The sequence below is a fragment of the Mirounga leonina genome, unplaced genomic scaffold (assembly GCF_011800145.1).
Source record: "Mirounga leonina isolate KUSES-001 unplaced genomic scaffold, KU_Mleo_1.0 Mir_153, whole genome shotgun sequence".
In the NCBI taxonomy this organism is placed as follows: Eukaryota; Metazoa; Chordata; class Mammalia; order Carnivora; family Phocidae; genus Mirounga; species Mirounga leonina.
In genome coordinates this window covers 38,586,730-38,614,281 of record NW_023270387.1, presented here as the reverse complement: position 1 = coordinate 38,614,281, position 27,552 = coordinate 38,586,730, and the positions used below count along the sequence as shown (strand labels likewise).

The window sequence follows — 27,552 nt, the reverse complement described above, 5'->3', positions numbered from 1 at the left end:
GTGCTAGGCGCTAAAGCTTCAATGTGGAAAAGACACCGCCCGCCCCTGCCCTTAGGAGCTGGTTATTATGAGGTCAGCTTGTAAGTGCCTATTTACAATAACAAGGTTATAATAAATGTTAGGGAGGAGAAAGGACAGGATCCCGATATGGCCAGAGGGAGGCTTTCTGTGACATTTCTATACCACAGACCATCTGTGTCCTGAGTCTTGAGGGATGAGTATGAGTTCATCAGGTAGAGTCAGAGGAGGGCTGACTTGGCAGAATTTCTCAAAAGAAGGAAATCAGAGAGGTGATTTTTGTTGGAGAGAGGGAGGCATTTCATGAAACACTAATATTTTAAATGCAGTGAGTTTCGAGTTGGGGTCCCTGCCCAGGACTCCTGTTCTCTGGTCCCCATAAACCTTTTTATTCCCAGTAAACCCAGGATGCTGAAAGCTTGCTTTTATTTATTTATTTATTTATTTATTTATTTATTTATTTGAGAGAGAGAGAGCACAAGCAGGGAGAGCGGCAGAGGGAGAAGCAGACTCCCTGCTGAGCAAGGAGCCCGATGTGGGACTCCATCCCAGGACCCTGAGATCATGACCTGAGCCGAAGGCAGACTCTTGACTGACTGAGCCACCCAGGTGCCCCTGCCAGAAGCTTTTATGATTCAACCCCCAGACATCCCACAAAGAGGCCTTCTTGGTTTGAAAAGTGAACAATTCCTCAAAGAAGGCTGCATGTGTAGATTCAGGCTCATCTTGGAGCTTCTTCTCACCTCCAAGCCACTCTTATAATTAAGCTGTAAAACGAAATACTGGATTTTAGTAGTAGAAAGACTTGGAAAGGTCATCTGGCCCAGTCCCATCTTCAGCAGGTGATGTACGACCATCTCCATTTGATGAATGTGGTAGCTCCGTGCCCTGCCCAGGGCTGTGTGGCTTGTGAGGGTGGCACGCGGATTTCAATTCAGGCTCTTCTTGGGCCCCTCTTTTATTATCTGCATCTTAAGAATAGGGGCTTTTCCATTTCTTATGTGAATCACGACCCCAGTGCTATATGTAGGCATACTCAGATAGCCCCGTTTTCCCCAGCAGACTGCTGACCAGCGTCACAGTTCCATCACAGGACAGCCGAGGGGCTCCCAGACGCCAGCATGCGTGCATGGGGCTTACCAGAAATGCCCACAGCCAGCCCCACATGCAAATATAATGGTAAGATTCAGGTGAAGCTTAGGAGTCTATATACGTAGCCCTGGGTGATTCTAATGCTGGTAGTCCAGGAAAACAAACTTGGAGAAATCCCACAGCAAGATAAAATAGGAAAGATTTCCTGCAAGTTCAGGGGCAAACTCTTAGTTAGAAATAGAAATAGCTCTCACTTCTTTTCAAGCGTCCTCTAATGAAAATACAGGGAGGAACTGTTAAGGAAAGCAGTAGGCATTTTAGGCATTTTCTCATTTATTGGACAGAGAGGTCATTGAATTCAGTAATTGCCCCCCTTAAAACACACGCACACGTGTGTGTGCACATGCACAACTAGTATTGAGTGCGCCTCGGTTTGCCCTGGGAGCTTGGCAGATACAATAAATGGACTTTTCTACCACTTGGTGGAATAATTATGATGATAAATAGAGGTAGTTGCCTATTCTGGACTGTGTAGCAATATTTATACAGATCTGGTCTTGATATGCTCCTCCCCACTTCCAACTCCTCTTTCTCTCCTGCACAGTTTTTTGGGTCCAATTAACAAAATTAGCATCTTGAACCAAAATGCTGAGTTGCTTTGACAAAATGGAAGCAGACTTGAATGTTAGTGCCAAATAGGCTCATTAAATTCCAGCCACCATCGAGCATCATGTTTGAACTGAACTTCAAGAGATACAAAGTTCTGATGTCACGACATGACTCCTGGTAAACTTCACAAGTTTAGTGAACTTCAGCACTTCAGAAGAAAGCCTCACACCAATTTAAATCAACAGGGAATGAAGGGTGCCCTGTGGGCTGTCCCTGATGCTCTGTCCTCTTGCTGTCCCACTGGGCTGTGCTGATTATCCCTTTTGTAAAAATGTCATTGACTTTTCAAAAGTCCAGTATAGGGCCGCCTGGGGGGCTCAGTCGTTAAGCATCTGCCTTCGGCTCAGGTCATGATCCCAGGGGTCCAGGGATCAAGTCCTGCATCGGGCTCCTTGCTAAGCGGGAAGCCTGCTTCTCCCTCTGCCGGCCACTCCCTCTGCTTGTGTTCCCTCTCGCCCTCTCTCTCTCTGACAGAAAATTAAAGTCTTTAAAAAGGCAAAAACAAAAAACCAAAGTCTGTCATAAAAATCTATCAAAAAAAGAGCCCGTTGTCCAGGAGCATGGACTCCTTAGGAGGCCATCAGAGGTTAAGCCCAGGGTGTTGATGGCGGTGACAGCCAGAGCTGAAGGGAGCATCGGCCATGGGGGGCGCAGCGTGGGGGCCAGGCAGAGTGGCCCGCCCTCAACCATGGCCTACGGCGCTGTCACCAGAGTTCGCTCGGGGAATGGAGAGCAACGCTGCAGCACATCACTGAGGGCGATGCCCACTGAGCTAGCTCTGAAAGGGTGCCTAGAATCCGGCACGTGCTCTAGGCCGAGGAGCACGAGAGCGAAGGCCTGCAGCGGAGAAGCAGGGACAGGCTTAACAATGAACATTTACTGAGCGGTGACCAGTGACTACGCTGTCTGTCCAACATACATAATTGCATTTAACCCTTCTAATAACCATAAAGACAGGGTATCATGAACCTTCCTCAGAAGTTAAGGAGACTCAGACTTGGGAAGCTCCGCGGACCTGTTCAAAGTCGCAGAGCTACGCAGATGGCCGGCGCCATGATTCCCAGCGGGCAGCCTCAGGCATGGTGCCCTGCTACCTCCACACCCATGTGAAAGCACCTTCAAAGTCTCCAATCCAACCTCCCACCCACGACAGACATCCCATCAACTACATTCCTGGCACAGTAATTCAGCCGGCCTCACAACCTCCCAAGATGGACCGAGACAACCTTCTCCCTTCTAGTGCCCCCAAATCCACCTCCTTGTAACGTCACCCAGCTCGTCCATTAGAGCCACCCAGAACCTGACCCAACTCCTCCTCTACAAGCTGCCCTCCAGATATTAAAGGGCAGTTGTTGTGACCCCTTGAATCCTCTTTCCCCACGCAAACTACCGAAGTTCCTCTGCTCCGTGGCTGCAAACAGAAGCTATAAACAGTTGTAGGTGGTGTAGTTGGGGCACAGAGGAGGCCCAAGGAGGGAGTCCTCAGTCCTGTTGGAGGAGTCCATGAGAGGCACTGCAAGCAGGGAGGATTGTCCTCCTGGGTCTTTGCCAGGCAGGGGATGCACTGTCAGCGGAGAGAGCAGTGAAGAGAAACGCCCAGAGATTTGGGGCATCTGCTCATCTGCTCATTCACTCAGCAGTGATGTGGATACTTTGCCAGGCCCTGGGCAGGGTGCTGGAGGTATCGGGGTAGGTGAGGCTGCCATCGTCCCTGTCCTCAGGGAGCACGAGGAGCCAGCATCATGCACTGGACAAATGACAAGGATGCTGAGGAGTCAGGATAGTCCCGGGGAGGATTACCAGGGGACAGGTAAATGGAGTCTGTGATAGGCAGCCATGGTAATGCGCTTCTTTTTTTTTTTAAGATTTTATTTATTTATTTGAGAGAGAGAGCGTGAGAGAAAGAGATCAGGAGCAGGGGCAGGGGGTAGAGGAAGAAGCAGGCTCCCCGCTGAGCAGGGAGCCCGATGCGCAGCTCGATTCCAGGACCCTGGGATCATGACCTGAGGCGAAAGGCAGACTTAACCGACTTAGCGACCCAGGCACCCCGGAAAGCACTTCTAATAAACACCATAAAATAAAATGACAAAGGCTTCTGTGAATCAGTAAGACACTTAAAACTTAGCCTTGATGAGTTTTTAAAAAGCAGAGAAAAATCTGAGATTGGGTTTGCCTTGGGCTGGGGTTTGTTAAGGCTAACGCTCAGAGAAGAAAGCCAATAGTCCTCACCTCAAATAACCTTCAGTGTAGTCTCTGAATCCTAACCTGCAAGCTGGAAAGTTTCCGTTTTGCATTCATAACAGCTATGGCTCTGCAGATCTTCATCTCCAGTACACAAGTCCCAAAATGTCAGGAGAGGTTTAGAGGTGTCTACCCTGGCCATGACACCAGCTTCTCAACGTGTGGATCTTCCCTTACATATTCCACCCACACACAACTGCCCCAGAGAGGATGTCTTAAATGAAATTTAAGCTAAATCATCCAGAAAATATGGCTGAGCCAAGCAAACACCATTCCAGATGATTCTGTGCTTGTGGGAGAACCATAAAAGACCACTTCAAACCAAAAAGACCTCTGGAGAATATGTTTTAAAACTTCATGCAGGCCGAGAATTAAGAAGAAAGCTTATTGACTTGTGCAGCATTTGCTAAGACAGGGCATCCTGCCAAAGTGTGTGAATTCAGGGTGTAGGATATTTACCATTAGTTATCAGATCCACAGTATAATGAGGCAGAAATGTACATGAAGAGGTTGAATCAGCTCCAAGTGATGGTGATAATAATGACAGGTAGATACTGATGTATTCGCTCAAAGCATAGACTTAATCCCGGGGGCTGCGGGAATGGCAGCGAGACCCTCCAAGACCCCAAGAGGATCACCATTCCCCTCTGTGCAGGTTCCAAAGCTCTGAAGATGCTGCTCCAGTGAAATGTACGTTGTCAGCTCTTTAGAAAGTGGCCTAAATTTCCACCTGAGCAACGCTTCAGAATGTGGAAACCTTCTTTCGGAGAATAGCCACATCCTGTGCACCTTTCTCCCGTGAGAGGCTGCATACAGGGCTGTCTAGAAAGACCACCTCTGCCCGAGACCAGGTGGCCAAGGGGCTGACCCCACAGGGGCCTGGGACGCTGACGAATAAAATGCCCCAGGCTTTAGCTTGTACCTCCCAGGCACACAGTATTTCATATCATCTATCAGTTTACAAATCACGAATTTCACCCCAAAAAAAAACCAGCAAGGAAAAGATTACAATTGAGTTCAGGTTTCTGCCATGGGGCTGAGTCAAACTAGTGTCTCCAGTTTTGAGACCTTGTAATAATTTTTTACTTTGTTTTTCCCTTTAAAAATTGCCTCCACGGGGCGTCTGCCTTCGGCTCAGGTCATGATCCCAGCGTCCTGGGATCGAGTCCCAGTGAGGTTCCCTTCTCAGCAAGGGGCCTGCTTCTCCCTCCCCCTGCTTGTGTGCTCTCTCTCTCACTCTCTCACACACACACACAAATAATAAATAAAATCTTTAAAAAATAAAATAAAAACTGCTTTCACATACATTAGCCCATTTAATCCTCACAACTCTATGAACAGTTATTGTCCTCATTTTTCAGAAAAGGAAATCAAGACTCAGAGAAGTCAAGTGACCTGTTCAGAGCCACACAGTAAATAAGTGGAATAACTGATCAGAGCCAAGATCTAGGCTGCAGCTTGTCACTGCAGATCCTTTCCTGTTACGATACATTAGCTTCTTGAGGGGACCTGGGCGTGGGGCACAGACTTTCTCTGCCTGCTCCATGTTCTCGGAGTTGCTAAAAACATCCGATCCTTCTATCCTGCCACAACAAATGGCATTGGTCAGTTTGATAAAGTGGGCCCCTTCTGCCTTCATGCTAACTCTGGCACCAAACTGATGGATGCCTGGATATCAGAACGTGTAGGTCTAGACCCTCCACCCCCCCAGTTGTCACTGATCCCAGTGCAAGTTAATCAAACCTGGATTATTTAATGATAGTTAATAAGACAAACTTCCTCCCAGAGGCCAGTGGGACCTGACACTGTTTTCTCTTAACTATGACTATGATAAGGCACCATCTGCCGTCAGAAAGATGAGCATTAACACATGCAAGCAGTCGAGCCACTCGCTACGGCTGGCTCATTCCCATTCCCATGAAACACAGGGTCTTTCAGACTCACAATAGTAGGTGTCTATACTTCCATGAAAGGGGGATGATATAAGCGTGGGATTTCTAAAAACAAGTTAACCCCTCAGCATCCATTTAAAGCACACTGGGTTTCGGTTTGCTAGAGAATGTAGGGCTTTGGCTGGAAAGAGGCTTATTATTCCCAGGAAAGTGTCCCCAGGACCCAAACGTCTAGGTGTATCTGAGGTCAGGGCACACAACATTGTTCAGCGTTGGCATACAAAGGTCAAGTCCCTCTGACAACATATATGTCAGAAAGGACCTAATATCGTATCCTAATTAATGGGGAAGGAAAAACTACAGTATTGTACATGGGGAATATTTAGTTTGGGGAAACCTGTTTTTCGTAGCCATAAGTCTTTCTCTGTTTGGAATAGACCGCATTTTGCGCACATGCTCACATCTGTCCCCAGCTAAGGACGACATTACATTTTACACTGACCTCTGGATTCTAATCTGCCTTCCTGCTCTCTTGAGCCATGGGAGAGCGGACCGACCATGAGCACAGTGAGCTGACAGAAGCAGCTGGAGTCTGAATATTTACGACTGATTCCAGCCCAGGCTGAGACTTGGTGGGGGAGGCCCCGGAGGATTTTTAACGCATCAAGAGACAGATCACTTGCCAAGAACTGTTCCCTTTGCCTTAAAAAGCCTATTAAAAATAAAAAGAAAGAGAAATAAACCTATCAAAGTCAATGGCTGCTAGAATGACTAAAAATATAGTTATTATATATCTAATATGTATATTAATATTACTACTTTTTAAGTGCACATATTATAATACTTACACTAATGTATTTTTTTTTTACATATCCTCCAGCTAGAGTTTTTACAATGGGCGGTGGATCTAACATAATCCATTAATTTAGTGGATGTAATTGTATGGGTTCTATGGTTATGACACGAGGAAAAAAGAAAAAGCTTTGAGTTTGAATCCCAGCTGCTGGTCTGAGTGGCTTTGGCTTTACCCCAAGATAAGAGAGATGGTGACAGAATAAGAAGCCTTTGCCAGCTACCAGGGCAGGGCTGATAGTAAGAGAAATGGTAAAAAATGTGGATAAAAGGGAGAAGTACTCAAATGCTGTGTGTGTGTGTGTGTGTGTGTGTGGTTAGTGTTCCATGATTCATTGTTTGCGTATAACACCCAGTGCTCCATGCAGAATGTGCCCTCCTCAATACCCATCACCAGGCTAACCCATCTTCCCACCCCCCTCCCCTCTAGAACCCTCAGTTTGTTTTTCAGAGTCCATCGTCTCTCATGGTTCATCTCCCCCTCCGATCTCCCCCGCTTTGAATCACAGATCTGTACCTCTGAAACAAATGATACATTATATGTTAAAAAAAAAAAAGAAGAAGAAGATAGCAGGAAGTCAAACACTGTTTTAATATGAAATACTGTGTTTAGTTTTTATTTTATACGCTTACAGCTGTTTTTTTTTAATCTTACCATAATTCCTTCAGGAGAAAATAGCTTTACTGTCATGAGTCTGAAATTATCTAGCCCTCTTTTCCCCCTTTGAAATAGTGGCTTTTAAACTGGACTTTTAATAATGCCCATTTGCTTAACAATGGAGCCTTACACTATAGCAGAAATGGGGTCTATGCCACTGTGTCTCAGAAACATAGAAATGCAGAGAAAGATATCCTTCAGCTGGTGAAAGCAGGACACGGAAAAAGTCATGTCCGTGTAATGGGAAGAAATAGATTTCTTAACTATGTAAATTACTGTTTCTGTGTCTAATTGGAAGGTGATGCCCAGGTAATTCAGAACTACATCTGTTGGATAGAATGCCTTTTGTGATTCATCTATGCACATGGCCACCTTCCTGTGGCCAAGTTTAGTGTTGGGCTGAGTTAGGATCTTTGAGTATATACTAATGAGTCCACATTTAGGAGCAACCTGGAAGTGTGCAAGACCATCCGAAACTGACACAAAGCCATGCATGGAGACAGCGAAGAGTCAGCTGGTAGAGTTGTGAACTTTTCATGAATGAACATTAACACACGCAACAGTCGAGCCACTCACTACGGCTGGCTCATTCCCATGAAACACAGCCCCTTGTTCCTAAAAGGATCTCATCCTTCAAGACTGAATTTAAAATGCTCCCTTCTTTGGTGAGGACTTCTGACATTCTCCCAGGAAACACAATTGTCCCTTCTCTGGGACCTCTATCAAGGCGCTTACCTTATTGTCTAGTCCTCATGTGTTTGCTGGTGTTTCCAGAGGGAGGAAGAGGTGGCCTTTTTTCCTTCCATCTTTGTATGTCCAGGCTTGGGGCGCCTGGGTGACTCAGTCAGTTAAGCGTCTGCCTTCAGCTCAGGTCATGATCCCAGCGTCCTGGGATCGAGCCCCGCATCGGGCTCCCTGCTCAGCGAAGAGTCTGCTTCTCCCTCTCTCCCTTTCTCTCTTTTACTTTCTTTCAAATAAATAAACAAATAATCTGTATGTCCAGGCTTATCACTTCTTTGGCCCTAAAAAAAATTATTTGCTGAATGAATGCACCAAAAATTATCTTAAAACTGGTTATCAAAAGCACTTCGAAGCAGATCATAAGGTGGTAGAACAGCTGTTTTAAGTTGCATAAATATTGAGAAATACATGGCAGGAGTAAAAATTTCTTGGGATGAAAATAGGAAGATGTATTTTGGGGTACTTACGTCTTTTAGAACCATTTGTAGAGATCATTCCAAGTTTTCAGTTGAAAATCCCTTCATCTTCTAAGACTTTGTAAGCTGGATCATTGCCAAGAGTATCTTTCATGGCTGAGCTCTAAACTGGTGGAAAATAGGATTTATGAATTCTGAGTGTGCTGGGGCCACTTAGATTGCTCTTCTCAAGGATTACAGTTTTTAAATGTTTACATGTAGTTAGCATTAAATGTCTGCTTTCCCCTGGGCAAAGAGATGACTGTATAATGGGACAATATGCTTAATGATGAGGAAAGAGTTAGGATGGACGAGAATTTGGTAATGGGTCAGATCCTCCTGAGGAAGGAAGCTGCTGATGTCTGCACATTCTTGGTTCGCAGAGGAGGTGCTCCTTTAGGCCACCGCTAACCCATTTGTGGGCAATTTTTCATTTGTGTCTCCTTTCCTATCATCCTTACCGCTTAAACTCTCACTATGTGGAAAGTGACCTACTCACATTTGAAATATCCAGGACTTCTGAAACGTGCACTTCCTTGGGTGGACCCCCATTTGCCCTCAGCACGGTTCAGAAATGACTCACTTGGGTCCTGAATTTTGCCTTAATCAGTTAATCTGCTTTCCAGGATTTTTCTTTCCGAGGCATTAACCTTTCATCTCACTGCGCTGCGAGCATCTAACAGGTAGCAAGAAAACCTGCCTTTGCCAGTGATAGTTCAACTGTTTTTGATAGGCGGTAGGACAGCTTTATAGCTAATCGATACACGAGCAGGTAGCAGAAGGGATTAGGAAACAATGGGAATTGTGCTTGCGCGACTTAGAATTAGTCATACTTTTCTTTAGAAACGTCTTTTTCTTTCCCCTCTGAAAACAACAGCTAACATCTTCCGAAGTCTACCCCCGAAGTTTTTCAGGGCAGGAAAGAAAAAGAGTGTAAGACAAATGGAAACTCCAGCAATGCATTCACGTAGGCACCCGTGTGCAGAACCTACTCCAGTAAATACGACCAGAGCCCGCGCAGTGTGATCTTTTTTCAGCTAACGTTCGTCCAGTTACAACCTTAGCATATCTGAACCTAAAAGGAAGAGCTCCGTTTATTCTTTGAAGCCAACCTACTTCAGGCTGCCGGTGGCTTTTGGCCGATGCAGGAACATTTGATGGGCACTCACACCAGGTAAAGCCCATTCGGGCGCTCCTGCTTCTGGGTGGCCCTTTTGTCTCTCAGCCCAGAGCCTGTCGAGCCCAGCTCTGGAACTATTCCAGCGTCCCCTAGAATGTAAGGTGATTCTCTGCATACTGATCATGTGTGTTCCCTTTTGTCACAGGAGGACTGTGCCCAGGGTCCAACGATCCTTGCATGGAGAAGCCATGTCCAGGGGACATGCAGTGTGTCGGTTATGAAGCCAGCAGGAGACCCTACCTCTGCCAGTGTCCACCAGGGAAGCTCGGAGAGTGCTCAGGTGCAGAGGGGGGTGGAATTATGCGGGTCTAAATTCATATTCCTGAAGCACTTGCCCTTGGGTAAATGACTGTGCCCTAGCTCTTCCGAAAGGCATTTCTGTCTGCATGCCACATTTACCTTCAGGATGGACCACAGCTAACATCTGCCCTCACAGGTACTTGGGATTCATTACAGCTTCAGCCTGTGCTCAGGAAACCCATAATGACCGTGGAATCCTTATATAACAGGAAGACCACAACATGTGTTTTCAGTGGTGTCACACGGATGTTAAGAGTGTAAAATGGAAAATAGAAGGCCATTGGTTAGGCAGAGGAGTCAAGAGTATCCGTGGCATGGCCTTTGATGGTCAGGGGGCGGCACAACCCGGAGCCACAAAACAGAGCTCACCAGAAGGTACAGCTGAGCCAGTCCAGTTGACCTTCCATAGGGTAAACCCAAGCCTAGAGCACCAAGCAAGCAGACTCTCCGCCGGAGATGGATACGCGCTGCATGTCTCACCTCCGTGTCCTAAAGGGAAAAAAAAGAGAAAGAAACCCACTTATGTTATTTCGATCCAAATGATCCTGTTTCTGATCTCCCTCAGTTGCAGAATATGATTCACATATTCCCTATCACATCTAAACTCTAGAAGGAGTATTCATTTTTGGTACCAATAGACCTCTCTTTTTGGTAAAGGATGTATTTAAAATACAGGTACACTGATACCCTTCTTGGAATCCAAGAAATATTTATGAAGTGGTGATTATAACCGCAATTTATGAGGAAGAGAACACAAAACAATGAGGTCTGCTATATGCAAGGCACTTTGCTAAGCATTGGGTTCTAGAAATTGAGCCTCTGTGAAGAGAAGCACTGTTCTCAAACATGGAAGCCAAAGCTCTTTCATAGGTGATTTTAAGAACAGCTGCCCATGAAGTGAAGAGATCCCTGGCATACTTGCCTTTGCAGTCATCTAGGGCTTAGAGTTGAAAGATACTTAGGCTGGTCCTACCCCTACACACACCCTGTGCACACAGCAGCTGGGTCTATAGGGGTGACAACAAAGCCAACAAGTCTCCTGACTTCAGATGTCACTTTCTGCCCATGTCCCTTCTCTTTTCTATGTAGAAAACTTGTGATTGTCCAAGAGTTTCATCCACTGGATGTATTTTCACACTAGCCACCTGTTGCCCCAGCAAGACAGCTTTTCAGCATCATTTTGCTCGTTAGAACATAAAGTTGGAGTTAGTACAAAAGACAGTGAACTCAAAATGGGGTGATGTGGGTAGGACTGTGGATGCTGGAAAGGCAAGCCTTGAAATTCATGGTCAAAAAGTAGAATTGCGACAACACATGAGCAAGACATGAACTTACTTCTTTCAACATTAGTGCAAATGACATCAGTTGGCTATTTGGCGTTAAGAGACTCGGGGAAGGTGGCTACTCTTTGCAAATGGCTTTCTCCTTTGTTTCATGGAGTGGCAAGTGTTTGAGTGTCTAAGTGACTGGTGGTGGGAAGGAAGGGCGTATCCGTTAACAGTGCTCATTTTAGAAAGTGGGCATTGAGACTCTAAGAAAATTCATCAAGTTTCCCTTGGCATGAGACCACTGAGATTTTTTGGTATCTGATGAATTATTTCTTTCACTTCGGAATTAGAGTGTGGCCTGAAGTGGACCGTTTTTAATCAAAAGTGGCTTCTTCTCAATGCCTTCATTAACTTCCCACGGTCTTTTATCAACTGGCTTGGTGGGTTGTTGGGTGATGTCATGTGTCCCTGACCATTTCTGGATGTTCCCAGTATATCTGTCTTCTCCTAATGGTCTTTTCAGGGCACACTTCTCTCAGCTTTGCTGGAAACAGTTACATCAAATACCGCCTGTCTGAAAATAGCAAAGAAGAGGACTTCCGGCTAGCTCTGCGTCTACGAACCCTGCAAAGCAACGGGATTATAATGTACACCAGAGCAAATCCCTGCATAATTCTGAAGGTAATTAAAATGGGTTATCTTTTCCTGCAGTCAGTTCTCATGTTAATATTTTGGCTCTCAGACTGGGGCCTGAAGCCTTTTTTGTCTTTTAAGTTCAGAAGACCGGAAACTGGCTTGAGGGCAAAGACGAGTGGCCACATTTCCTTTTATACGTTCCGCTTCAGAATGGGCTCTTCGGATACTGGGACATCTCTCTCTAGAGTGGGTTCAAGGGCTGCCCTCCTTGGAGCTGTAATCATGCAACAGTTCATTTGAATGCACTTCCTAATGAATTCCACGGCAGGGGTGGTCCTTTAAAAAGATTGGCTGTGTTCTCTTCTCCCACACGGGCCTAGCCCCACTGACCCCTGAAGGTGACTTCTGTTCTTACTCGGGGAGGAAGTTGGAGATCTAGGGTAGAGAAGACTCCATATGTCCTGTCGTGGCCCTAGTCGCCCTCTTGTGCAATCAATGCCAGCCTCAGAAAGGCTCCGAAGCAGCCGGATCTCCTGGAGAGCAAGTCTAGCATTTGTATGCGGCTCAGAGCTCCTGGCACCTTCGTGAAACCAACGACAACACGAATACTAACGGCTTTATGCACCTCATTTGTTTTTTCTTATAAAGTTAATATGATACATTTATTATATACGATCAGCACCATCTGATCACGGAGAGAACAGAGATTCAGAAAGGTCAAGTTCGTTACCCGGGGTGGGCCAGCTCACAAGCACCCAGGCCTGGACCTGCATTCCAATCTCTCTGGCTGCATTCTGCTGTTCTTCACGCTCTCCCCCGGCTCTCAGTCTTGCTACTACCATCATTTCATCAAAAGTCACATTCTGGGCATCTGTCGACCCAAGGAAGCCTTCCAGCACAGGAGGACAAAGAGGGAGATGTTTAATGTGATTCTGTTCTCCCATTCCCGCAAGGTTCCTGTACCAGCCCGTTGTAAGTGCGTTCAGAGGCAGACGCAGTCTGACCCGTAGGAAGTGCCCATACAAGTGGAAATGACTGGCAATTTTTTCCTTCCTAGGGTTCCATCACTGGGCTTAATGGGGATCATGGTGGGCCTTTAGAGCTTCTGTCCTTTGATTGTTTGATAGGTCACATCCAAGTTGATGAGGTGCCCCAGGCTTTCATCCCGGAGGGAGAAAAGGATGTAGGACATTAAATGCCCGTGGCTTCTATCACACAGACTTTTACTCACCTGCTTCTGGAATTGCCAGGCACCACCATGGTGGCCAGAGGGAGCGAGCAGGCAGTTGGGGTTTAAAACTTTCGTGGGGACTCGCCTGCTACTTCCACTCATTCAACTCAGAGAATCATTTCAGCTCTGGGAAAGAAAACAGGAGAAGCTCTGGAGCCAGTTTTAGCAAACAGCGAATTCAAATTAGATATTCGTGGTAGTAGAAGACACAGGCAAAGGCCTAAGTCCTGTCTTTCTAACCTCCTGGCCCCTGAAGCCACCTGCCTTGGGTGGCTTCTTTCTAAATAGCCCTGAGAGGTGGGGTTTTGTATACTCGCTGGGGAAGGGCTCTGGCCCTTCCGAGCTGCCAGCTCCCGGGGCTCAGCTGAAATGTCACCGACCTCCCTCTCCTCCTTCAAGCTCTAACAGGACTGCTGGTTTGCAGACCTTCCTTATGAGGCAAACACTTTCTACTAGCAAATCTCTTCTTTAGCATTAAATCTGAGAGAGAACAAAACTACTGGGCCTGAATGGCCAGATCCTAAAACCGGAGCTTGTCATTTGACACTTTCCTGGCAAAGGTCTAAAACGCGCAGGTCCCTGGGGATGGGAAGGAAGAATAATTAAACCTTTTAGGCGGCTCTGGCTCCTAAGGTATATTGTATTTCATGAAACAAGCGTGTTTCTGAAAGTTGTGTAAATTGAATCTCTGTAAATGGAATTCTAATAAACGGTGGATGGTCCCTATTTGAAGGAACGCTTCCATTAATCCCTTTGTGATGTGAATAATCACCCCCAGTCTGTCTGTTTGGTACGTTTGCTTTTCATATGTTGAGTTTGCCTAAAGCAGGCCACAGCTGTACGGAACTATAGCGGATATTCTCCTACAGTCGCCAGGAATATCCACTTAGGGAATTTGAATCTGTTTGCTTAACATTCCCAGCCTCGTGCAAGATTTTTCATTGGCTTTAGGTACAGTATGTGCCTTGTACTCAGGTTCAACGACTAGACTGAAATGCTTTGTTTAAGTTGCACCTCCTGGTTGTTTAGATTTTCCCAGTTAGAGCACGTTCTCTAAAAAGTATTGAGAAAATCAATAGGGGTGAAGGGCACCCCTTGAAGACAGTTGAAGAATTGCTTGGGACCTCAAGGATTGCAAATGCTCAGGGACAAGGAGCACCACTGTTTCTTAGCAGCAGTGAAGGTGCTCATTCTTCTGTTGACCACTGACACCCTGTCTTCTTCCAGAAGAGATTCCAGGCTTACCATAAACACCAAAATGCAGTAAGATCAGAATACCAGTAAGATGAAAATAGAAGGTTAAGACCCAACCAATTAAGTGGGGATAGGAAGAAGAGCATCATTAAAAAATCTAGACCAAGGGTTGCTGTATCAGTTGAACACAAACCATGACTCTGAATTTTCAGGCAGCCAAAACAAGAATAAAAATGGTGGGATAGGTTCTCTGGCTCTTCTCAAACCTGTAAAAGAAACCTGTCAGATCACCAGAAGAGATTTATAACTTTTTCCCTCTGTCCGTCTTTCGGGTCCAATATTATGGTGAAAGCACAAGAAGTCCTTGCTTGTTAATCTAGAAATGTCATTATTTCATGTTGTGGGGAAGTTATAGATGACACATGGCTTCATTTCGATGATTCTGAGACACAGCTAACTTAAAACCCCAGGAATAAAAGGAAGATGGTCAGGGAAAGCCCATTTGGTTTATAAAACAGCCCACTTGGAGTAGCCGGATCGTTCCAACATAGAAAAGCAACAAGGAAGCCCCCACAGGATTCCAGAGTTTCAAGGATCTGTGTAAGAGTACCACTGAGAAGTGAGTTAACCGATAATAATTATAGGATGATAATAATAAGATACCTAAGAGTTTACAAAGTACTTTACAAAATACATGCATGTATTTTTAAACTCTCCTGTGCCTAGATAGGAGTGCATCCTTTTTTGCCTGTGAGGAAACAGGTTCAGAGAGAATGGGTGGGTTTGCCCAAACGTAACTAGTCAGTAGTGGATCTGGCCCTCTGACCAGGGCAAGCAGGTCAGGAGTACTATAGGTGTTATCAAAAGAAGAGTTTTAGAGGGCTGGGATGATCATTTATTTATTTATTTATATAAGGGTTTTTTTTTTTTTTTTTTTTTTTTTTAATGTTCAATTAGCCAGCATATAGTACATCATTAGTTTTTGATGTAGTGTTCAACGATTCATTAGTTGCATATAACACCCAGTGCTCATCACCACGTGTGTCCTCCTTAATACCCATCCCCCCATCCCCCCACCCCCTCCCTTCTGTAACCCTCAGTTTGTTTCCCAGGGTCCAGAGTCTCGCATGGTTTGTCTCCCTCTCCGATTTCTTCCCATTCAGTTTTCCTTCCCTTCCCCTGTGGTCCTCCGCACTATTCCTTATGTTCCACATATGAGTGAAACCATATGATAAGGTATCTTTTTTAAGATTTTAGAGAGCAAGAGAACACGAGTGAGGGTAGGGGCAGAGGGAGAGGGAGAAGCAGGCTCCCCACTGAGCAGGGAGCCTGACACAGAACTGGATCCCAGGACCCTGGGATCGTGACCTGAGCCGAAGGCAGACCCTTAACCAACTGAGCCAGCCGGGCGCCCTTAAGGCATATTTTTTGAGCCAGATAACCATTGACGGCAGCCTTGAAAACAGGTTTTCAAAAAGTTCCTTTACACAGAATAGTTCATAACCCTCTTACAAGTTTTGGGGCGTTGGTGCCTTTGCTAGAGCCACACACCAAGGATCTGAAGCAGTAAGACTTTGTGCCATCATTTCTACTTTTTCACTCAAAATCCTACTTTCCTACAAGATGACTTCTTACAGCTCTGATATCTTGTCTTCCAAGCCCCAAGCCACTCAAGATCCGGGTTAAAGCCCATCACTGATTTAAGACAAAACTGAGGACTTAAATACCTCGTGATGTTAGAGCCCTGCTCTCAGAATTATGCATTTCATTGAACAAATTGCCTTCCTGCCTCCCCCAACCCAGCACATAATTTCAGATCATTGCTGTAGACTTTTTCTTTTTTTTTTTTTTTTTTTTTTTTTACAGTTTGATGCACAGCAGAATTTCTATTAAAATAGTTTGCCTCTGACTTGAGAAAGCATTGTCCTCTTAAAAGAGAGATCCTTTCAAACTGGGTCTACCCTATTCTGGAGACAGAGAAAAACTGAATATGATCAGAACATGAGTTTCCAGTGTAAACGGACTCAGGCATGAAACTATTCTCTTCTCTCCCCAGCATAATATGCTTGTGACATAGGAAAAGATTAACTTTTGCAAAGTTGCCTCTGACAGCAGCGCTCTGGTGTGTCACCTAAACAAGGCTCATCATTCCAAACTCCTAGAATTTTGAGGGCACAAATCACTTTTGTTTTCCAAAGGCACCGGGCTTCCTACTCATTCAGCAGGTTGCTGCTCTTACTTTTCTCAACAGAAAAGCAAACTGAACTGTACTCGCTGTTACTGTGGGATCATTTTATATCCCTTAGTTACAGAACTTTGATGTACCTGAGTACATTAGATCTACATCGGTTCTCCCAGATGAATTTGCAACTTGGTTATTAGCCCAAGAGGTAGGGAGTGGGCTTGGAGAGGGAAATGGACTGAGGAATCTATTAATTGACTACATCCTTTTATAAAACCTTCGATGAGTCACACCCTCACCGCCAGATCTTCCTTGCTAGTCCGGGGACACCGCTTTGTAGCCACAGAGCATAACAGCAGATGGACTGTGCTGGAGGAAGGAAGTCCCCAAAGTCACATTTGATCATTTTATTACTTACACTGAAATAAAAATATGGATATTACCCAGGAGTTGTTCCTGAACAAGTCTGCTGGTATGATTTATAATATCCATTCAGTCCATTTTGTGGAACCAAGACACTGACCAAGGCAGTAGCATAGATCATATAAGAAAGCTCTCTGAAAAAAACATAAATATTTGCCTCCTCTCTCTTTACATGTATACACTTGCATTTCAGAGTGGAGTATGTATGTACCGCGTACAAGGTAGCTAACCATTCTGCAGTGGACACAGGTTCCTCAGAAAATGAGCCATACCAATGATCTCTGCTCGCCATGTAAGGGGTCCCAAGCCCAGAGAGGTCAGCCAGTTCTCTCCAGGTCGCCTGGGTGGGACACAACAAAGCCTGAGTTAAAGTCTTCTTTCGTATGTTCCCAGGGCTCTGCCTGGTTCACACAGCCCCCTGCCTTCCATGTACACATGCTCCCATGGCATAACTTTATATGCAGGAAGAGAAGGTGCTAGAGAATCCACAGAGGCAGAAACAAGAGTCCCTAAGAATTAGTTGTCTGTGGAAGCATAGGGAGAGAAATACATCATTCGTGAGAATGAGTGATACTGTGAAAAACCCCTATCAGGCTGTCCTAAAGCAAACGCATGTTGGAAAGAGTGGGTCTGTCTGTTTCTGTGAATTCGTTTGGCATGTATACCCCCTTGGTTCTTAGAGTTCTAGAAGGTCTGCCTTCCCTTCCCTTCCCCTTCCCTCTCTCCACAAGTTTGTGTTCTCTTCCCAGGTTCTGGTACGGGACTACCAATGTCAGCAGATCCTAAATGAAGGCCTGCTGCCCTTGCATGACTCAGATGCCGGCCCCCACAAGACCCCTTTGCTGGGTCAAACAAAAAACCCAGCAGAGTACCTTTTGTTTCACAGTCTCTGGCTGCCAATCCTTTCATGGCCCAGTATTGGTTTGTTGGCAGGACCGGGGTCCAGCATCATTCCCTGGATCCTCAAGCCACCTTGCATTCTGAGAAATGCAGAGGAGGGTGGACCCCAGGGGATTCAAAGGCCAGCCTGTCTCCTCAGCAAGAGTTGAACCTGGGTCTCTGTGGAGGACCAGTCCCTGGCCAACAGATCCTGGCCAGCCACTCACCCAACAGCACACACTTTCTGAGTTTAGTGTCGCCCTGCGGTTCATTAGCCTCCCGGAAGGGACTTGGATGCCCTCCCCTCAGATGCCCTGCTCAGTGCAATCAAAGCAGACAGGTCTCTGTTGTAGCTGACCCTAGACGGGGGGCTGGGAGCATCTACAAGGCAGGAACAGTTACCCAGAAAATCCCAGATGTCATTAAAGATACATAACTATATTCTAAGAAAATGGCCAAGCCCTGAGCGCTTTGTGGGATGATCGTAACCTAAATGATGAGCAGCCATCCTAAAGAACCACTTTAGGAATATGCTAGTGTTTAATATAGAAGGGTTTTAAAACCTTACCTATATATGAACCTGGAAGTAAAAGATCTTTTATTTCTACCTGGCCTCTTTCTCTCCCTTTTAGCACACTCACAGACTTACTTGTGGGGTACATATGTATTTCTGTGCTTGTCTGATTTATGGCCATCTCCACCCCCCCCCCACCAAAACATAAGACCCCTGAGGTCAGAGATAGTAAGTTTTTGCTCACAGTGGTTTCCATAGCACCTAGAACACTGCTTAGCACATAGTAGATGTTCAATAAATATTTGTAAATAAATACTGAGTTCACAGAAATCATTCCTGTGGTAGTAATAATGAAGAAGGGTGCAGAGAATGAACAGACCCCTAAACAAGATATTGCTGTGACCTTTCAAAGGGTGAAGATCCAAAGAATAGGAACATTCTTAAATATAATTGTGGATCTGTACAGCTGTGCTGGTGTTACTAATTACAAGATTTGGGACATTTCAGGCATGCATTTGCAGGGCACATAATGGGGAGAGATCAAACCACCCCAGACTTAGGACTGGCTCAAAAGCAACCTCCATCCTAGAGGCTTCCCATGCACAGGGTGGCAACAGGGAGTCCGGGTGTATGTTGCCACATGCATACTGAAAAGCGCTCTGGTGCTGGTTCCCCACACAGATCGTGGACGGCAAGCTGTGGTTCCAGCTGGACTGTGGCAATGGCCCGGGGATCTTGGGCATTTCCGGCCGCGCCGTCAACGATGGGAGCTGGCACTCGGTCTTCCTGGAGCTCAACCGCAATTTCACGAGCCTGTCCCTGGACGACAGCTACGTGGAGCGGCGCCGGGCACCCCTCTACTTCCAGACGCTGAGCACGGAGAGCACCATCTACTTCGGGGCGCTGGTGCAGGTGGATAACATCCGCAGCCTAACGGACACGCGGGTCACGCAGGTGCTGAGCGGCTTCCAGGGCTGCCTGGACTCGGTGGTGCTGAACAACAACGAGCTCCCGCTGCAGAACAAGCGCAGCAGCTTCGCCGAGGTGGTGGGCCTGACCGAGCTGAAGCTGGGCTGCGTGCTCTACCCCGACGCCTGCGAGCGCAGCCCGTGTCAGCACGGGGGCAGCTGCGCCGGCCTGCCCTCCGGGGGTGAGTGCACCGCACCCGGGCGCCTGCCCGACAGGGGTGGGAGGTGGAGGGGCTGGATCAACCTGCGAGGGACTGGCTTTTACAAGCCTCACCCACTCGAGTGCTCTCGCTGGGAGGCGTAGTCGCCCCAGATGCTGGCCGGGCTTCCTACTGCCCTTTAGGAAGGTCTGGTAGCTTGAGGAGTGTCCAGTTTCACCAGTCCTTTCGCAGCAAGCCACCGGCACAGGGCGGTGACCTCAGGAGTTCAGAGATGCTGTCACAGCAGCCCCCTTCCCTGTCCCCCCCCCACACCCTTCCAGGCCTGGGGAGGAATAGGACCCCCTTTTAGGTATCCGCCCTCTTGAGCCACCTGTGTGTCACCGCAGAATTGGCGGCAGTCTGAATCATGACTTCCCCACACAATCCTTTGTCACACATCATGTAACTTCACTAGAAGCTAAAGGGAGGGGAGAGTTGAACCCACCACTCCAGGAATGGAAATACAGTGGAGATGCTTTGCAGCATGCTTTTAAAATGTACGCATTAAGAATAAATCTAGTGACAATTCTATAAAGGGGTAGAGGGTAAGGAATAAAGAGAGGGCAATTTACATGAAATCTCAGGACAGATGAATGGTCAATGAGGGCACGATGCTCTATGCCAATAAATCTTTTCCCCAAGCATATATCATGAAGAAAGAAAGGAAGGAAGGAAAGAAGAGAGGAAGGAAGGAAGGAAGGAAGGAAGGAAGGAAGGAAGGAAGGAAGGAAGGAAGGAAGGAAGGAAGGAAAAAGAAAGAAAGAAAGAAAGAAAGAAAGAAAGAAAGAAAGAAAGAAAGAAAGAAAGAGAAGAAAGAAATAAAACAGGGTAGGTGAAAAAGGTGGGGAAAGGGAATAGAGGGCTTCTATTGTTTGAGGGCAAAGCCAGGATCATCTGAGTCCTTGGAGTCTGGAAATAAAAGAATCCCTGACTTCCCCCAGATGCGGTCTCTGTGCTCACATAAACTAGGTCAGGCACTCCACTAGTGGAAGGCCCTGCTGCCTTCCAACAGCCCAGCCACTGATCACACTTGAGCCCCTTTGCAGAGTCTCTCAGCAGTAGTGTGATTAGCAAATTTAAACCTTCCTCACAAATCACTTAGGGATTCTGCTGTGCACATTACCATCTAATGTTCGTGAAGCCCAACTCCAAATTTAGAGTCCATTTTATTATTAGAATGTTACAAACTGTCCATGCAATGATGCACTGCCGAAATACAGACACCGAAGTTATTTAGACTTGCATATGTTACTGCCACAATGAGGGCCAAGTACCCTGGGGGGAAATTTCTGCCATCTCGATTTAAGAAATCTATTTGCTGTTTTTACTGTCTCAGCAGTATATGTAAATAAAGGGTTGTTACGGTGCCATAATTCCCGAATGATGGGCAGTAACTATACTTCAGTGGTTCTATAAACCAGCCCATTATGACAAGTCATGGCCAGTTTTTCACCAGGCAAAACAATTCTGCTAGTGTGAGCCATCCACGATATATAAAAGGAGCATATAATTAAATTGAGTTGAAATAGAACACCACTCCATGTCAAATGCTGGGTACATAGCCACAAATTGTAACATACTTTTAACGATGGCAGGACGTTGTTTTTGCTGGCAAAGCTATGGGCTTCCACGATGGGTTATCTTTAAAATAATAATAACAATAATAATCACCGTATTAAGGAAAAAGACAGGGAATCTTGATCCTCAACGTGCATTTTAATGTTTTTTAATTGCCTGAAATCCGTGAGCAAAGTATTCAGTGCAGGTATGTTCATTAGGTGAGTGTGACTCATGTCAGCACAGCAATTTTCCTCTACTTTTTTTTTTTTTAAATCTCATTTGGTTTAACCAAATTTCAGCACTGAGGACCCACCTGCTGTATACTTTTCACATGGCCTCAGGAACTTGCTTTCCTCTCCCCAGAGGCCCAACCTGGCCTACAGGTTGCATTCTCTCTCATATTCTTCTTTGTCCCCTGCTCCCCACTTCCCCTTCTGATTGGGTTTGGGACTGGGATTCCTCAACAGATGCTCTTTCTTCCAAGGCGATAGAGCCTTCCATCAGTTCAAATGTCTCCTTTGTGCCTGGAGGCTCATGTTTTCCTAAAACAAAGTATCTCTCCTCATCTCCACCTATACAACTCTTTTTTCTCAAGCCTACTGTTTCTCTTGAGTTGAGGAGGCCCAGTGGTTCTTAGGGACCCTCAGGACATGATCCCCATGGGGCAATCTGAGGGTCTCATGCACAGCAGTACTGAATGTAGGGCAAGTGGACTCCTCACCACCTGCCAGGAAATCCAAGAACTGGGTTTCTATTGCTTCCCTAGGGAATCAAAGGCACAGAATTCCTCCTCTGATGTATGAGAAGGTATCTACCTACTCCAGGGTATCAGGATTGAGACATGGGCCTCTAAAAAAGAGGAGAGGGAATCCATTTTCTTGCCACCATTATCTGTTAATATAAGAGGAATTTTTGCCAGGCCCCTGTATCCTCTGTGAATGCCTGAAATTGGGGGATAAAAGCAAGGAAAGAAACAACCAATAATTTGGCCTTTAACTCCTATCTGTGAAACTCTGCAGCTAATTATAAGAGTATTTAAAAGAAAGGAAAAATCATTCTAGTTGTGAGTGATGGTTTAAAAAGAACAATAAGACTCAGTCATTAATGAAAGAATATTCATGCCTTGAAGAATGCCCTCTGGCTGCAGGGCTGTCTAATCACAGAGAGAGAGTCGTGCTTCCCCAGATCAAAGGCTGGGAGGCAGGCAGTATTCAAAGAGGGGAATAGGGCTAGAGAAAGTGGAGTGAGGTGTTTCCGGTGTGACTCCATGCAAAGGAGAATGCTGGTGACAGAAGTTAATTGACTGAACATCTTGCTGCCATTTGAATCCTGTGCTGTGTGTTGCTTTAAAATTCCAGACACTTTACTTGAGTATAATCACCCCCTTGACCACGGAAGAATGCTGGAGTTTTGGTCATCGGCTCTCCTGGGAACAGGCTTCACTCTCAGACTGTGGCTGTCCTAACTCATTGTTCCAGAGCATTTGGAGTGTTTTAAGCAGACAACCCCCAGCAAGAGGCATTCTATTTCAAAGAGGCAGGATTCTGCTCTAACCACCTCCAAACCCAATCAAACACTTGGCACAAAACGGCAAGCAAGCCGTGTCTGCTAGCTGGGAATGACATGGTCAGCCAGTTTGACCAGTGTTATAACTCTGGCTGTCCCGAGAACGAGCCACGGAAACCCCACGGAGTTCAAGCCCAGAATGCTAACTTGTAATAAGAGTGTAAATATGACTCTGTAAATCAACCACAGAGGGAAGGCTCTCTCTTGTTAAAGCCTTGAAATTATATATATTTCATAAACATGAGCTGGAAATAGCAGCCACCATGGAGAAGAAACAGCTTTGTCCCATTCTGACCCCTGCATTTCCAGGCCCCGTGGGGCAGGGAGCAGCCCGCTGAGCACCCACAATCTGGATAAGGAGTCCTCAGTCCTCCCTGCCTTATCCTGCTCAGATCAAGCCCATTACTGGAAAAACCTAGTTGAAGCTAAGCTATAATTTGGCAAAGCAATGCAGCAAGCCAACAGTCACCAGGCCAGAAATAGCCATTCTGTCAGCTCTGCATGAGACTAGAAGCCTAACTCTTAAAGTGAAAACTTGGTAAATTTGTAAATGGGTAAGCGTTACCATTTATTAGATTCTTACCTTGTGCTTGGTACTGAGGTAAGTGCTTACCTTGTAGGTGCTTAAGCACTGTGACAATTCTCACAATACGCTGGGGTCAGTCCAAGTCTTCCCTTCCCTCACCCCATTTTACAGATTAAAAACACAGGCCAGAGAGGTTAAGTAACTAGCCCAGTGTCACACAGCTAGTACAGTGGGGAAGCCAGGATTTGATCCAGGTTTGTGGAACGCCCCCTCCGGCCTGTGCTCTTGAAACCCTTGTTACGTAAAGTGTGTTCCAGGAGCCAACCCATCGGCATTGCTGCAAATGTTAGGAATGTAGCATCTTAGATCCCACCCCAAAGCCACTGAATCCAAGTCTATATTTTAACAAGATCTCTAGGTGATATACTGGTATCTTTCTCTGTCTCTGAACTGCCCTGAAACCTAAGGAAACTAGTTCTTTTTTTTGTTTTCATATATATATATGTATCTCTGTATATATATAGTGGTTCTCGATCTCTGAGAGGCATCTGCATCACCTGAGGACCTTATTAAAATGAAACCTTGTTACAGAAGAGTCTCTCAATTGTTAAAGGGAAAAGGAGAATCTCTCTACTTGCCCCCATCATTCACTGCCCATGTCAAAGGAACCTTCTGCTAGATCACTGAGTCATAGTCACAAATTGCTCAACTACTACCAAGAAAAATTTCTCAGTGAAAGTTTGGGGCAGGGGAGGACCACCCAAACCTACAAATTGGAATCTCAGAATCTGCAAGGGGGCACTTCAGACATCTCTGTTTTTAACAAGCCTCCAAGGTAGTTCTATGCACATCTGAGTTTGCAAACCACCGGAGTTTGGGAATGCCAATAAACTCTGTTTCCCAGAATGTGAGTCAGTGATGTCCAGGAAAGGTAAGCAGACATGGGATGTTCAGGAAGTGAACGTCAGGTGTGCGGCCTGCTTTTGTTGTCACTGTTTTAGTGTAAAGCTTGAACTTTGTTCCCCAGACAGCCAGGAGTTTGAGGTCCCCCTGAGCTCCCCTCCAAAGAGAAAAGTGATAGTGTCTACCTACTCCCTCTAAGTAAGTTGTGGGCAACAACAAGGTCTTGGATGTTGCCAATAGTTGGGCAGAGAAGTGTTTTCAGCAACAAAGCTGCCCGAGATACTTTGGGTGATGTTTTACTGAGTCTTTTGCATCCCTAACTGGTAAGGGTTTAGATAAAATCAGGCAGGCCTTCAAACTTTAAGTAAATTCTGGGGTCCCATTGCTTTCTCTGGGACCAGCTGATTCCATTCTGTGGCCTCCCTCCCCTCACAGCTGGCTTATGGGACTTGAACAGGGTTCCTGTATGAGCTCAGCCCATTGGCCCACTGAGCAAAGTGGGACAGAGAAGGGAGGAGCCAGACACCCAGTGGATATACTGAGGACATCATTTTTTAAAAATATTTTATTTATTTATTTTTTAAGATTTTATTTATTTATTTGAGAGAGAGAATGAGAGAGAGGGAGAGCATGAGAGGGGGGAGGGTCAGAGGGAGAAGCAGACTCCCTGCCGAGCAGGGAGCCCGATGCGGGACTCGATCCTGTGACTCCAGGATCATGACCTGAGCCGAAGGCAGTCGCTTAACCAACTGAGCCACCCAGGCGCCCAAAAATATTTTATTTTTAAGTAATTTCTTCACCCAACGTGGACCTCCAACTCACAGCTTTGAGATCAAGGCTCACGTGCTCTACTGACTGAGCCAGCCAGGCACCCTTACTGTGGACATAATTTCCCTGAGCTTTGCAGCTTATGGGGAAACTTTTTTTTTCTGGGTGACTTTCTTCTAAATACTGAGGTCCCTTGTTTTTCGTACTTTGGAAAAAGCCTCATGGTAACAGCATTAATCATATAGATACTGCTAAAAAACAAAACAAAACAAAAAACCCTCAAAACTCTAAAGCAGTCAGGTTACTTGCAAACACAAAGGAACATGCTAGAAGGTGAAAATTTACTGTGTGCCTAATGTTGTTAACACATTCCATATTTCCAGATCCTCAAAGAAAATGCTAGAGGCTCAGCCCAATATACAATGTATGAAATGTGAGCAAGCTGTCCTAGGGAAAGTTACAGGTCTCACCTTCAAAGGTCATTCTGCACCCTGCTTGGTGAAAGATGGGAAGTAAGGACAGAAGCCAGGCTCTACAGCTGAGCTTCCCCTACTTGTGATCAGCATCTCATGCGATAATGGGCCCACCAGCTTTCTCATACTTATTGAGATTCACACAGACTAGACGTTTCAGGATTTCCCAAGATTCAGCCTAAAAGTCAGAGTAAGAAACTCCCATGGCTTTCAGTCGTTTGGTTGATGGGCAACATAGAAAGGAAGCTGATTTCAGAATCCATAATAATTACAATAATTACAACAATAAAGCACCTAATGTTTGTGTGCTACATTGTGGCTGATGAATCCAAAAGCCTTATTATCCTCTATGAAGTGGGTATTAGTGAGGTTCAATTACCAGATAAAAATAGGGAGGTTCCTGGAGGCCAGGCGGCTCGGCTGTGATCGTACCCGGCTGGTGGGTAACAGCCAGAACTTAAAAGGACCCAGGACCTCCCTAAACAACCTCACAGGTGCCTCCCCAGATCATGTGAGCTCTTGGAGTCTCTAAATGAAATCCATAATCCAGCAAGCGTAGTGGTTGATGCTGACTTCGGATCCCAAATGCCAGTTCACATTTGTCATTACTTCCACCTTTGTGCGCAAGGCAGATGTTGCCTTATCAAGGCAGCCAAACCTGATCAGAATCATGTCACCTACACTGAGGAGCAGGGCCGAGGGGTTGAGGCCATGACCTGGATGAATTAGCTTTGAAAACGACTAATAAGTCAAAAGAGTCAGATAGAAATGATCTTGATAATTTGCTTACCCAGCCCACATTCACTCTATAATTGCTTAAACCATTTCTATTTTTTTGCATTTAATAGGTTTTGCAGTGTTCTTTGAACGAGGAAGGGGGGGGGGGCATTTTTAAGTTGGTCCGGGTGCAGATTTCAAAGCCATCTGCATCTGCTATAACTAGAAGGATTGTAAACAAGAGCACAGCTTTGAGGCAAGGCTTAAAAATACACTTCTCGCTTTGACAGGATTCCAGGGGAGAGAAGCTATAACAGTATTATTTTTTGTAACATGTATCTCAATGCTAAGAATAGGATTGTCTTTTTTCAACCTGGGAACTACTTTAAGCGGTGTCTGTCACTTATTGACTATGTAACTTTAGGCAAACCATCTTATTTAAGCCTCAGTTCCCTTATTTCTAAAATAACTATAATAATAGTACTCGCAACATAGGGTCATTGTCAAGAAATAAATGAGATAATGCATAGAACGTTCTTCGCATTTCTCCTAGTGCATAATAAGCTGTTGTTCTTTTTAAAAATTTCTTAAAAGATTTATTTATTTTAAAGAGAGAGAGCACAAGCAGGAGGAGCAGGAGGAGAGGGAGAGAGAATGTGAAGCAGATTCCATGCTAAGCGCGGAACCCGACACAGGGCTCGAACTCATGACCCTGAGATCAGGTCCTGAGCTGAAACCAAGAGTCAATTGCTTAACCAACCGACTGTGCCACCCAGGCACCCCTAAGCTGTTGTTCTTGCTAGTAATTTCCTTATTTGACCTTCTCCCCTAACCCCGAAAAAAAAAAAAAACCTACTCTTTTTAATAACACTTGGGTATTATCCATGGCGTTTTATTTTTCTTTCACATTTACAAAGTGTTAAAATATTATTTGTGGTCAGATAATGCCTGTATAGCTCTTGAAATTCTGTTTCCTTGATTAGTGGGTTTTTTAAAAAGATTTTATTTATTTATTTGAGAGAGCATGCCCACACAAGTGGAGGGGGGAGGGGCAGAGGGAGAAGCCGACTCCCCGCTGAGCAGGAAGCCTGACATGGGACTCCATCCCGGGACTCCATCCCAGGACTCCAGGATCATGACCTGAGACAAAGGCAGATGCTTAACCAAATGAGCCACCCAGATGCCCCCCTTGATTTGTGTTTTAGACCAACATATGGTAATGCTTGGGAAGAGCAGAAACTTTATGATGCCAGTATCTTACTATTTAATGATTAGTTGGCTCCCAGAGGAGTGTCTGATGTTGTCCATCTTCCTTATTTCCATAACCCCCTGGAGCGTTGATTAAGTACAATCCCCTCCTCATTCCTAGCAAGTGATAAGTTCCCACTCACTGACGAGTTTCAATGCCAATACCGTCTTGTAGAAATCTTTGAGAATCTGAAAGCC

The 27,552-nt window shown here is 45.6% G+C and overlaps 1 protein-coding gene across 1 annotated transcript in view; it reads left to right on the top strand.

The window, feature by feature from the left end:
* FAT3 (FAT atypical cadherin 3) overlaps positions 1-27,552 on the top strand; it is a 524,400-nt gene that overhangs the window by 480,334 nt on the left and 16,514 nt on the right. Inside the window, 3 exon segments of the mRNA XM_035009400.1 lie at positions 9,944-10,078; positions 11,890-12,047; positions 19,107-19,575. Of these exon segments, the coding sequence (XP_034865291.1) occupies positions 9,944-10,078; positions 11,890-12,047; positions 19,107-19,575 (762 nt within the window).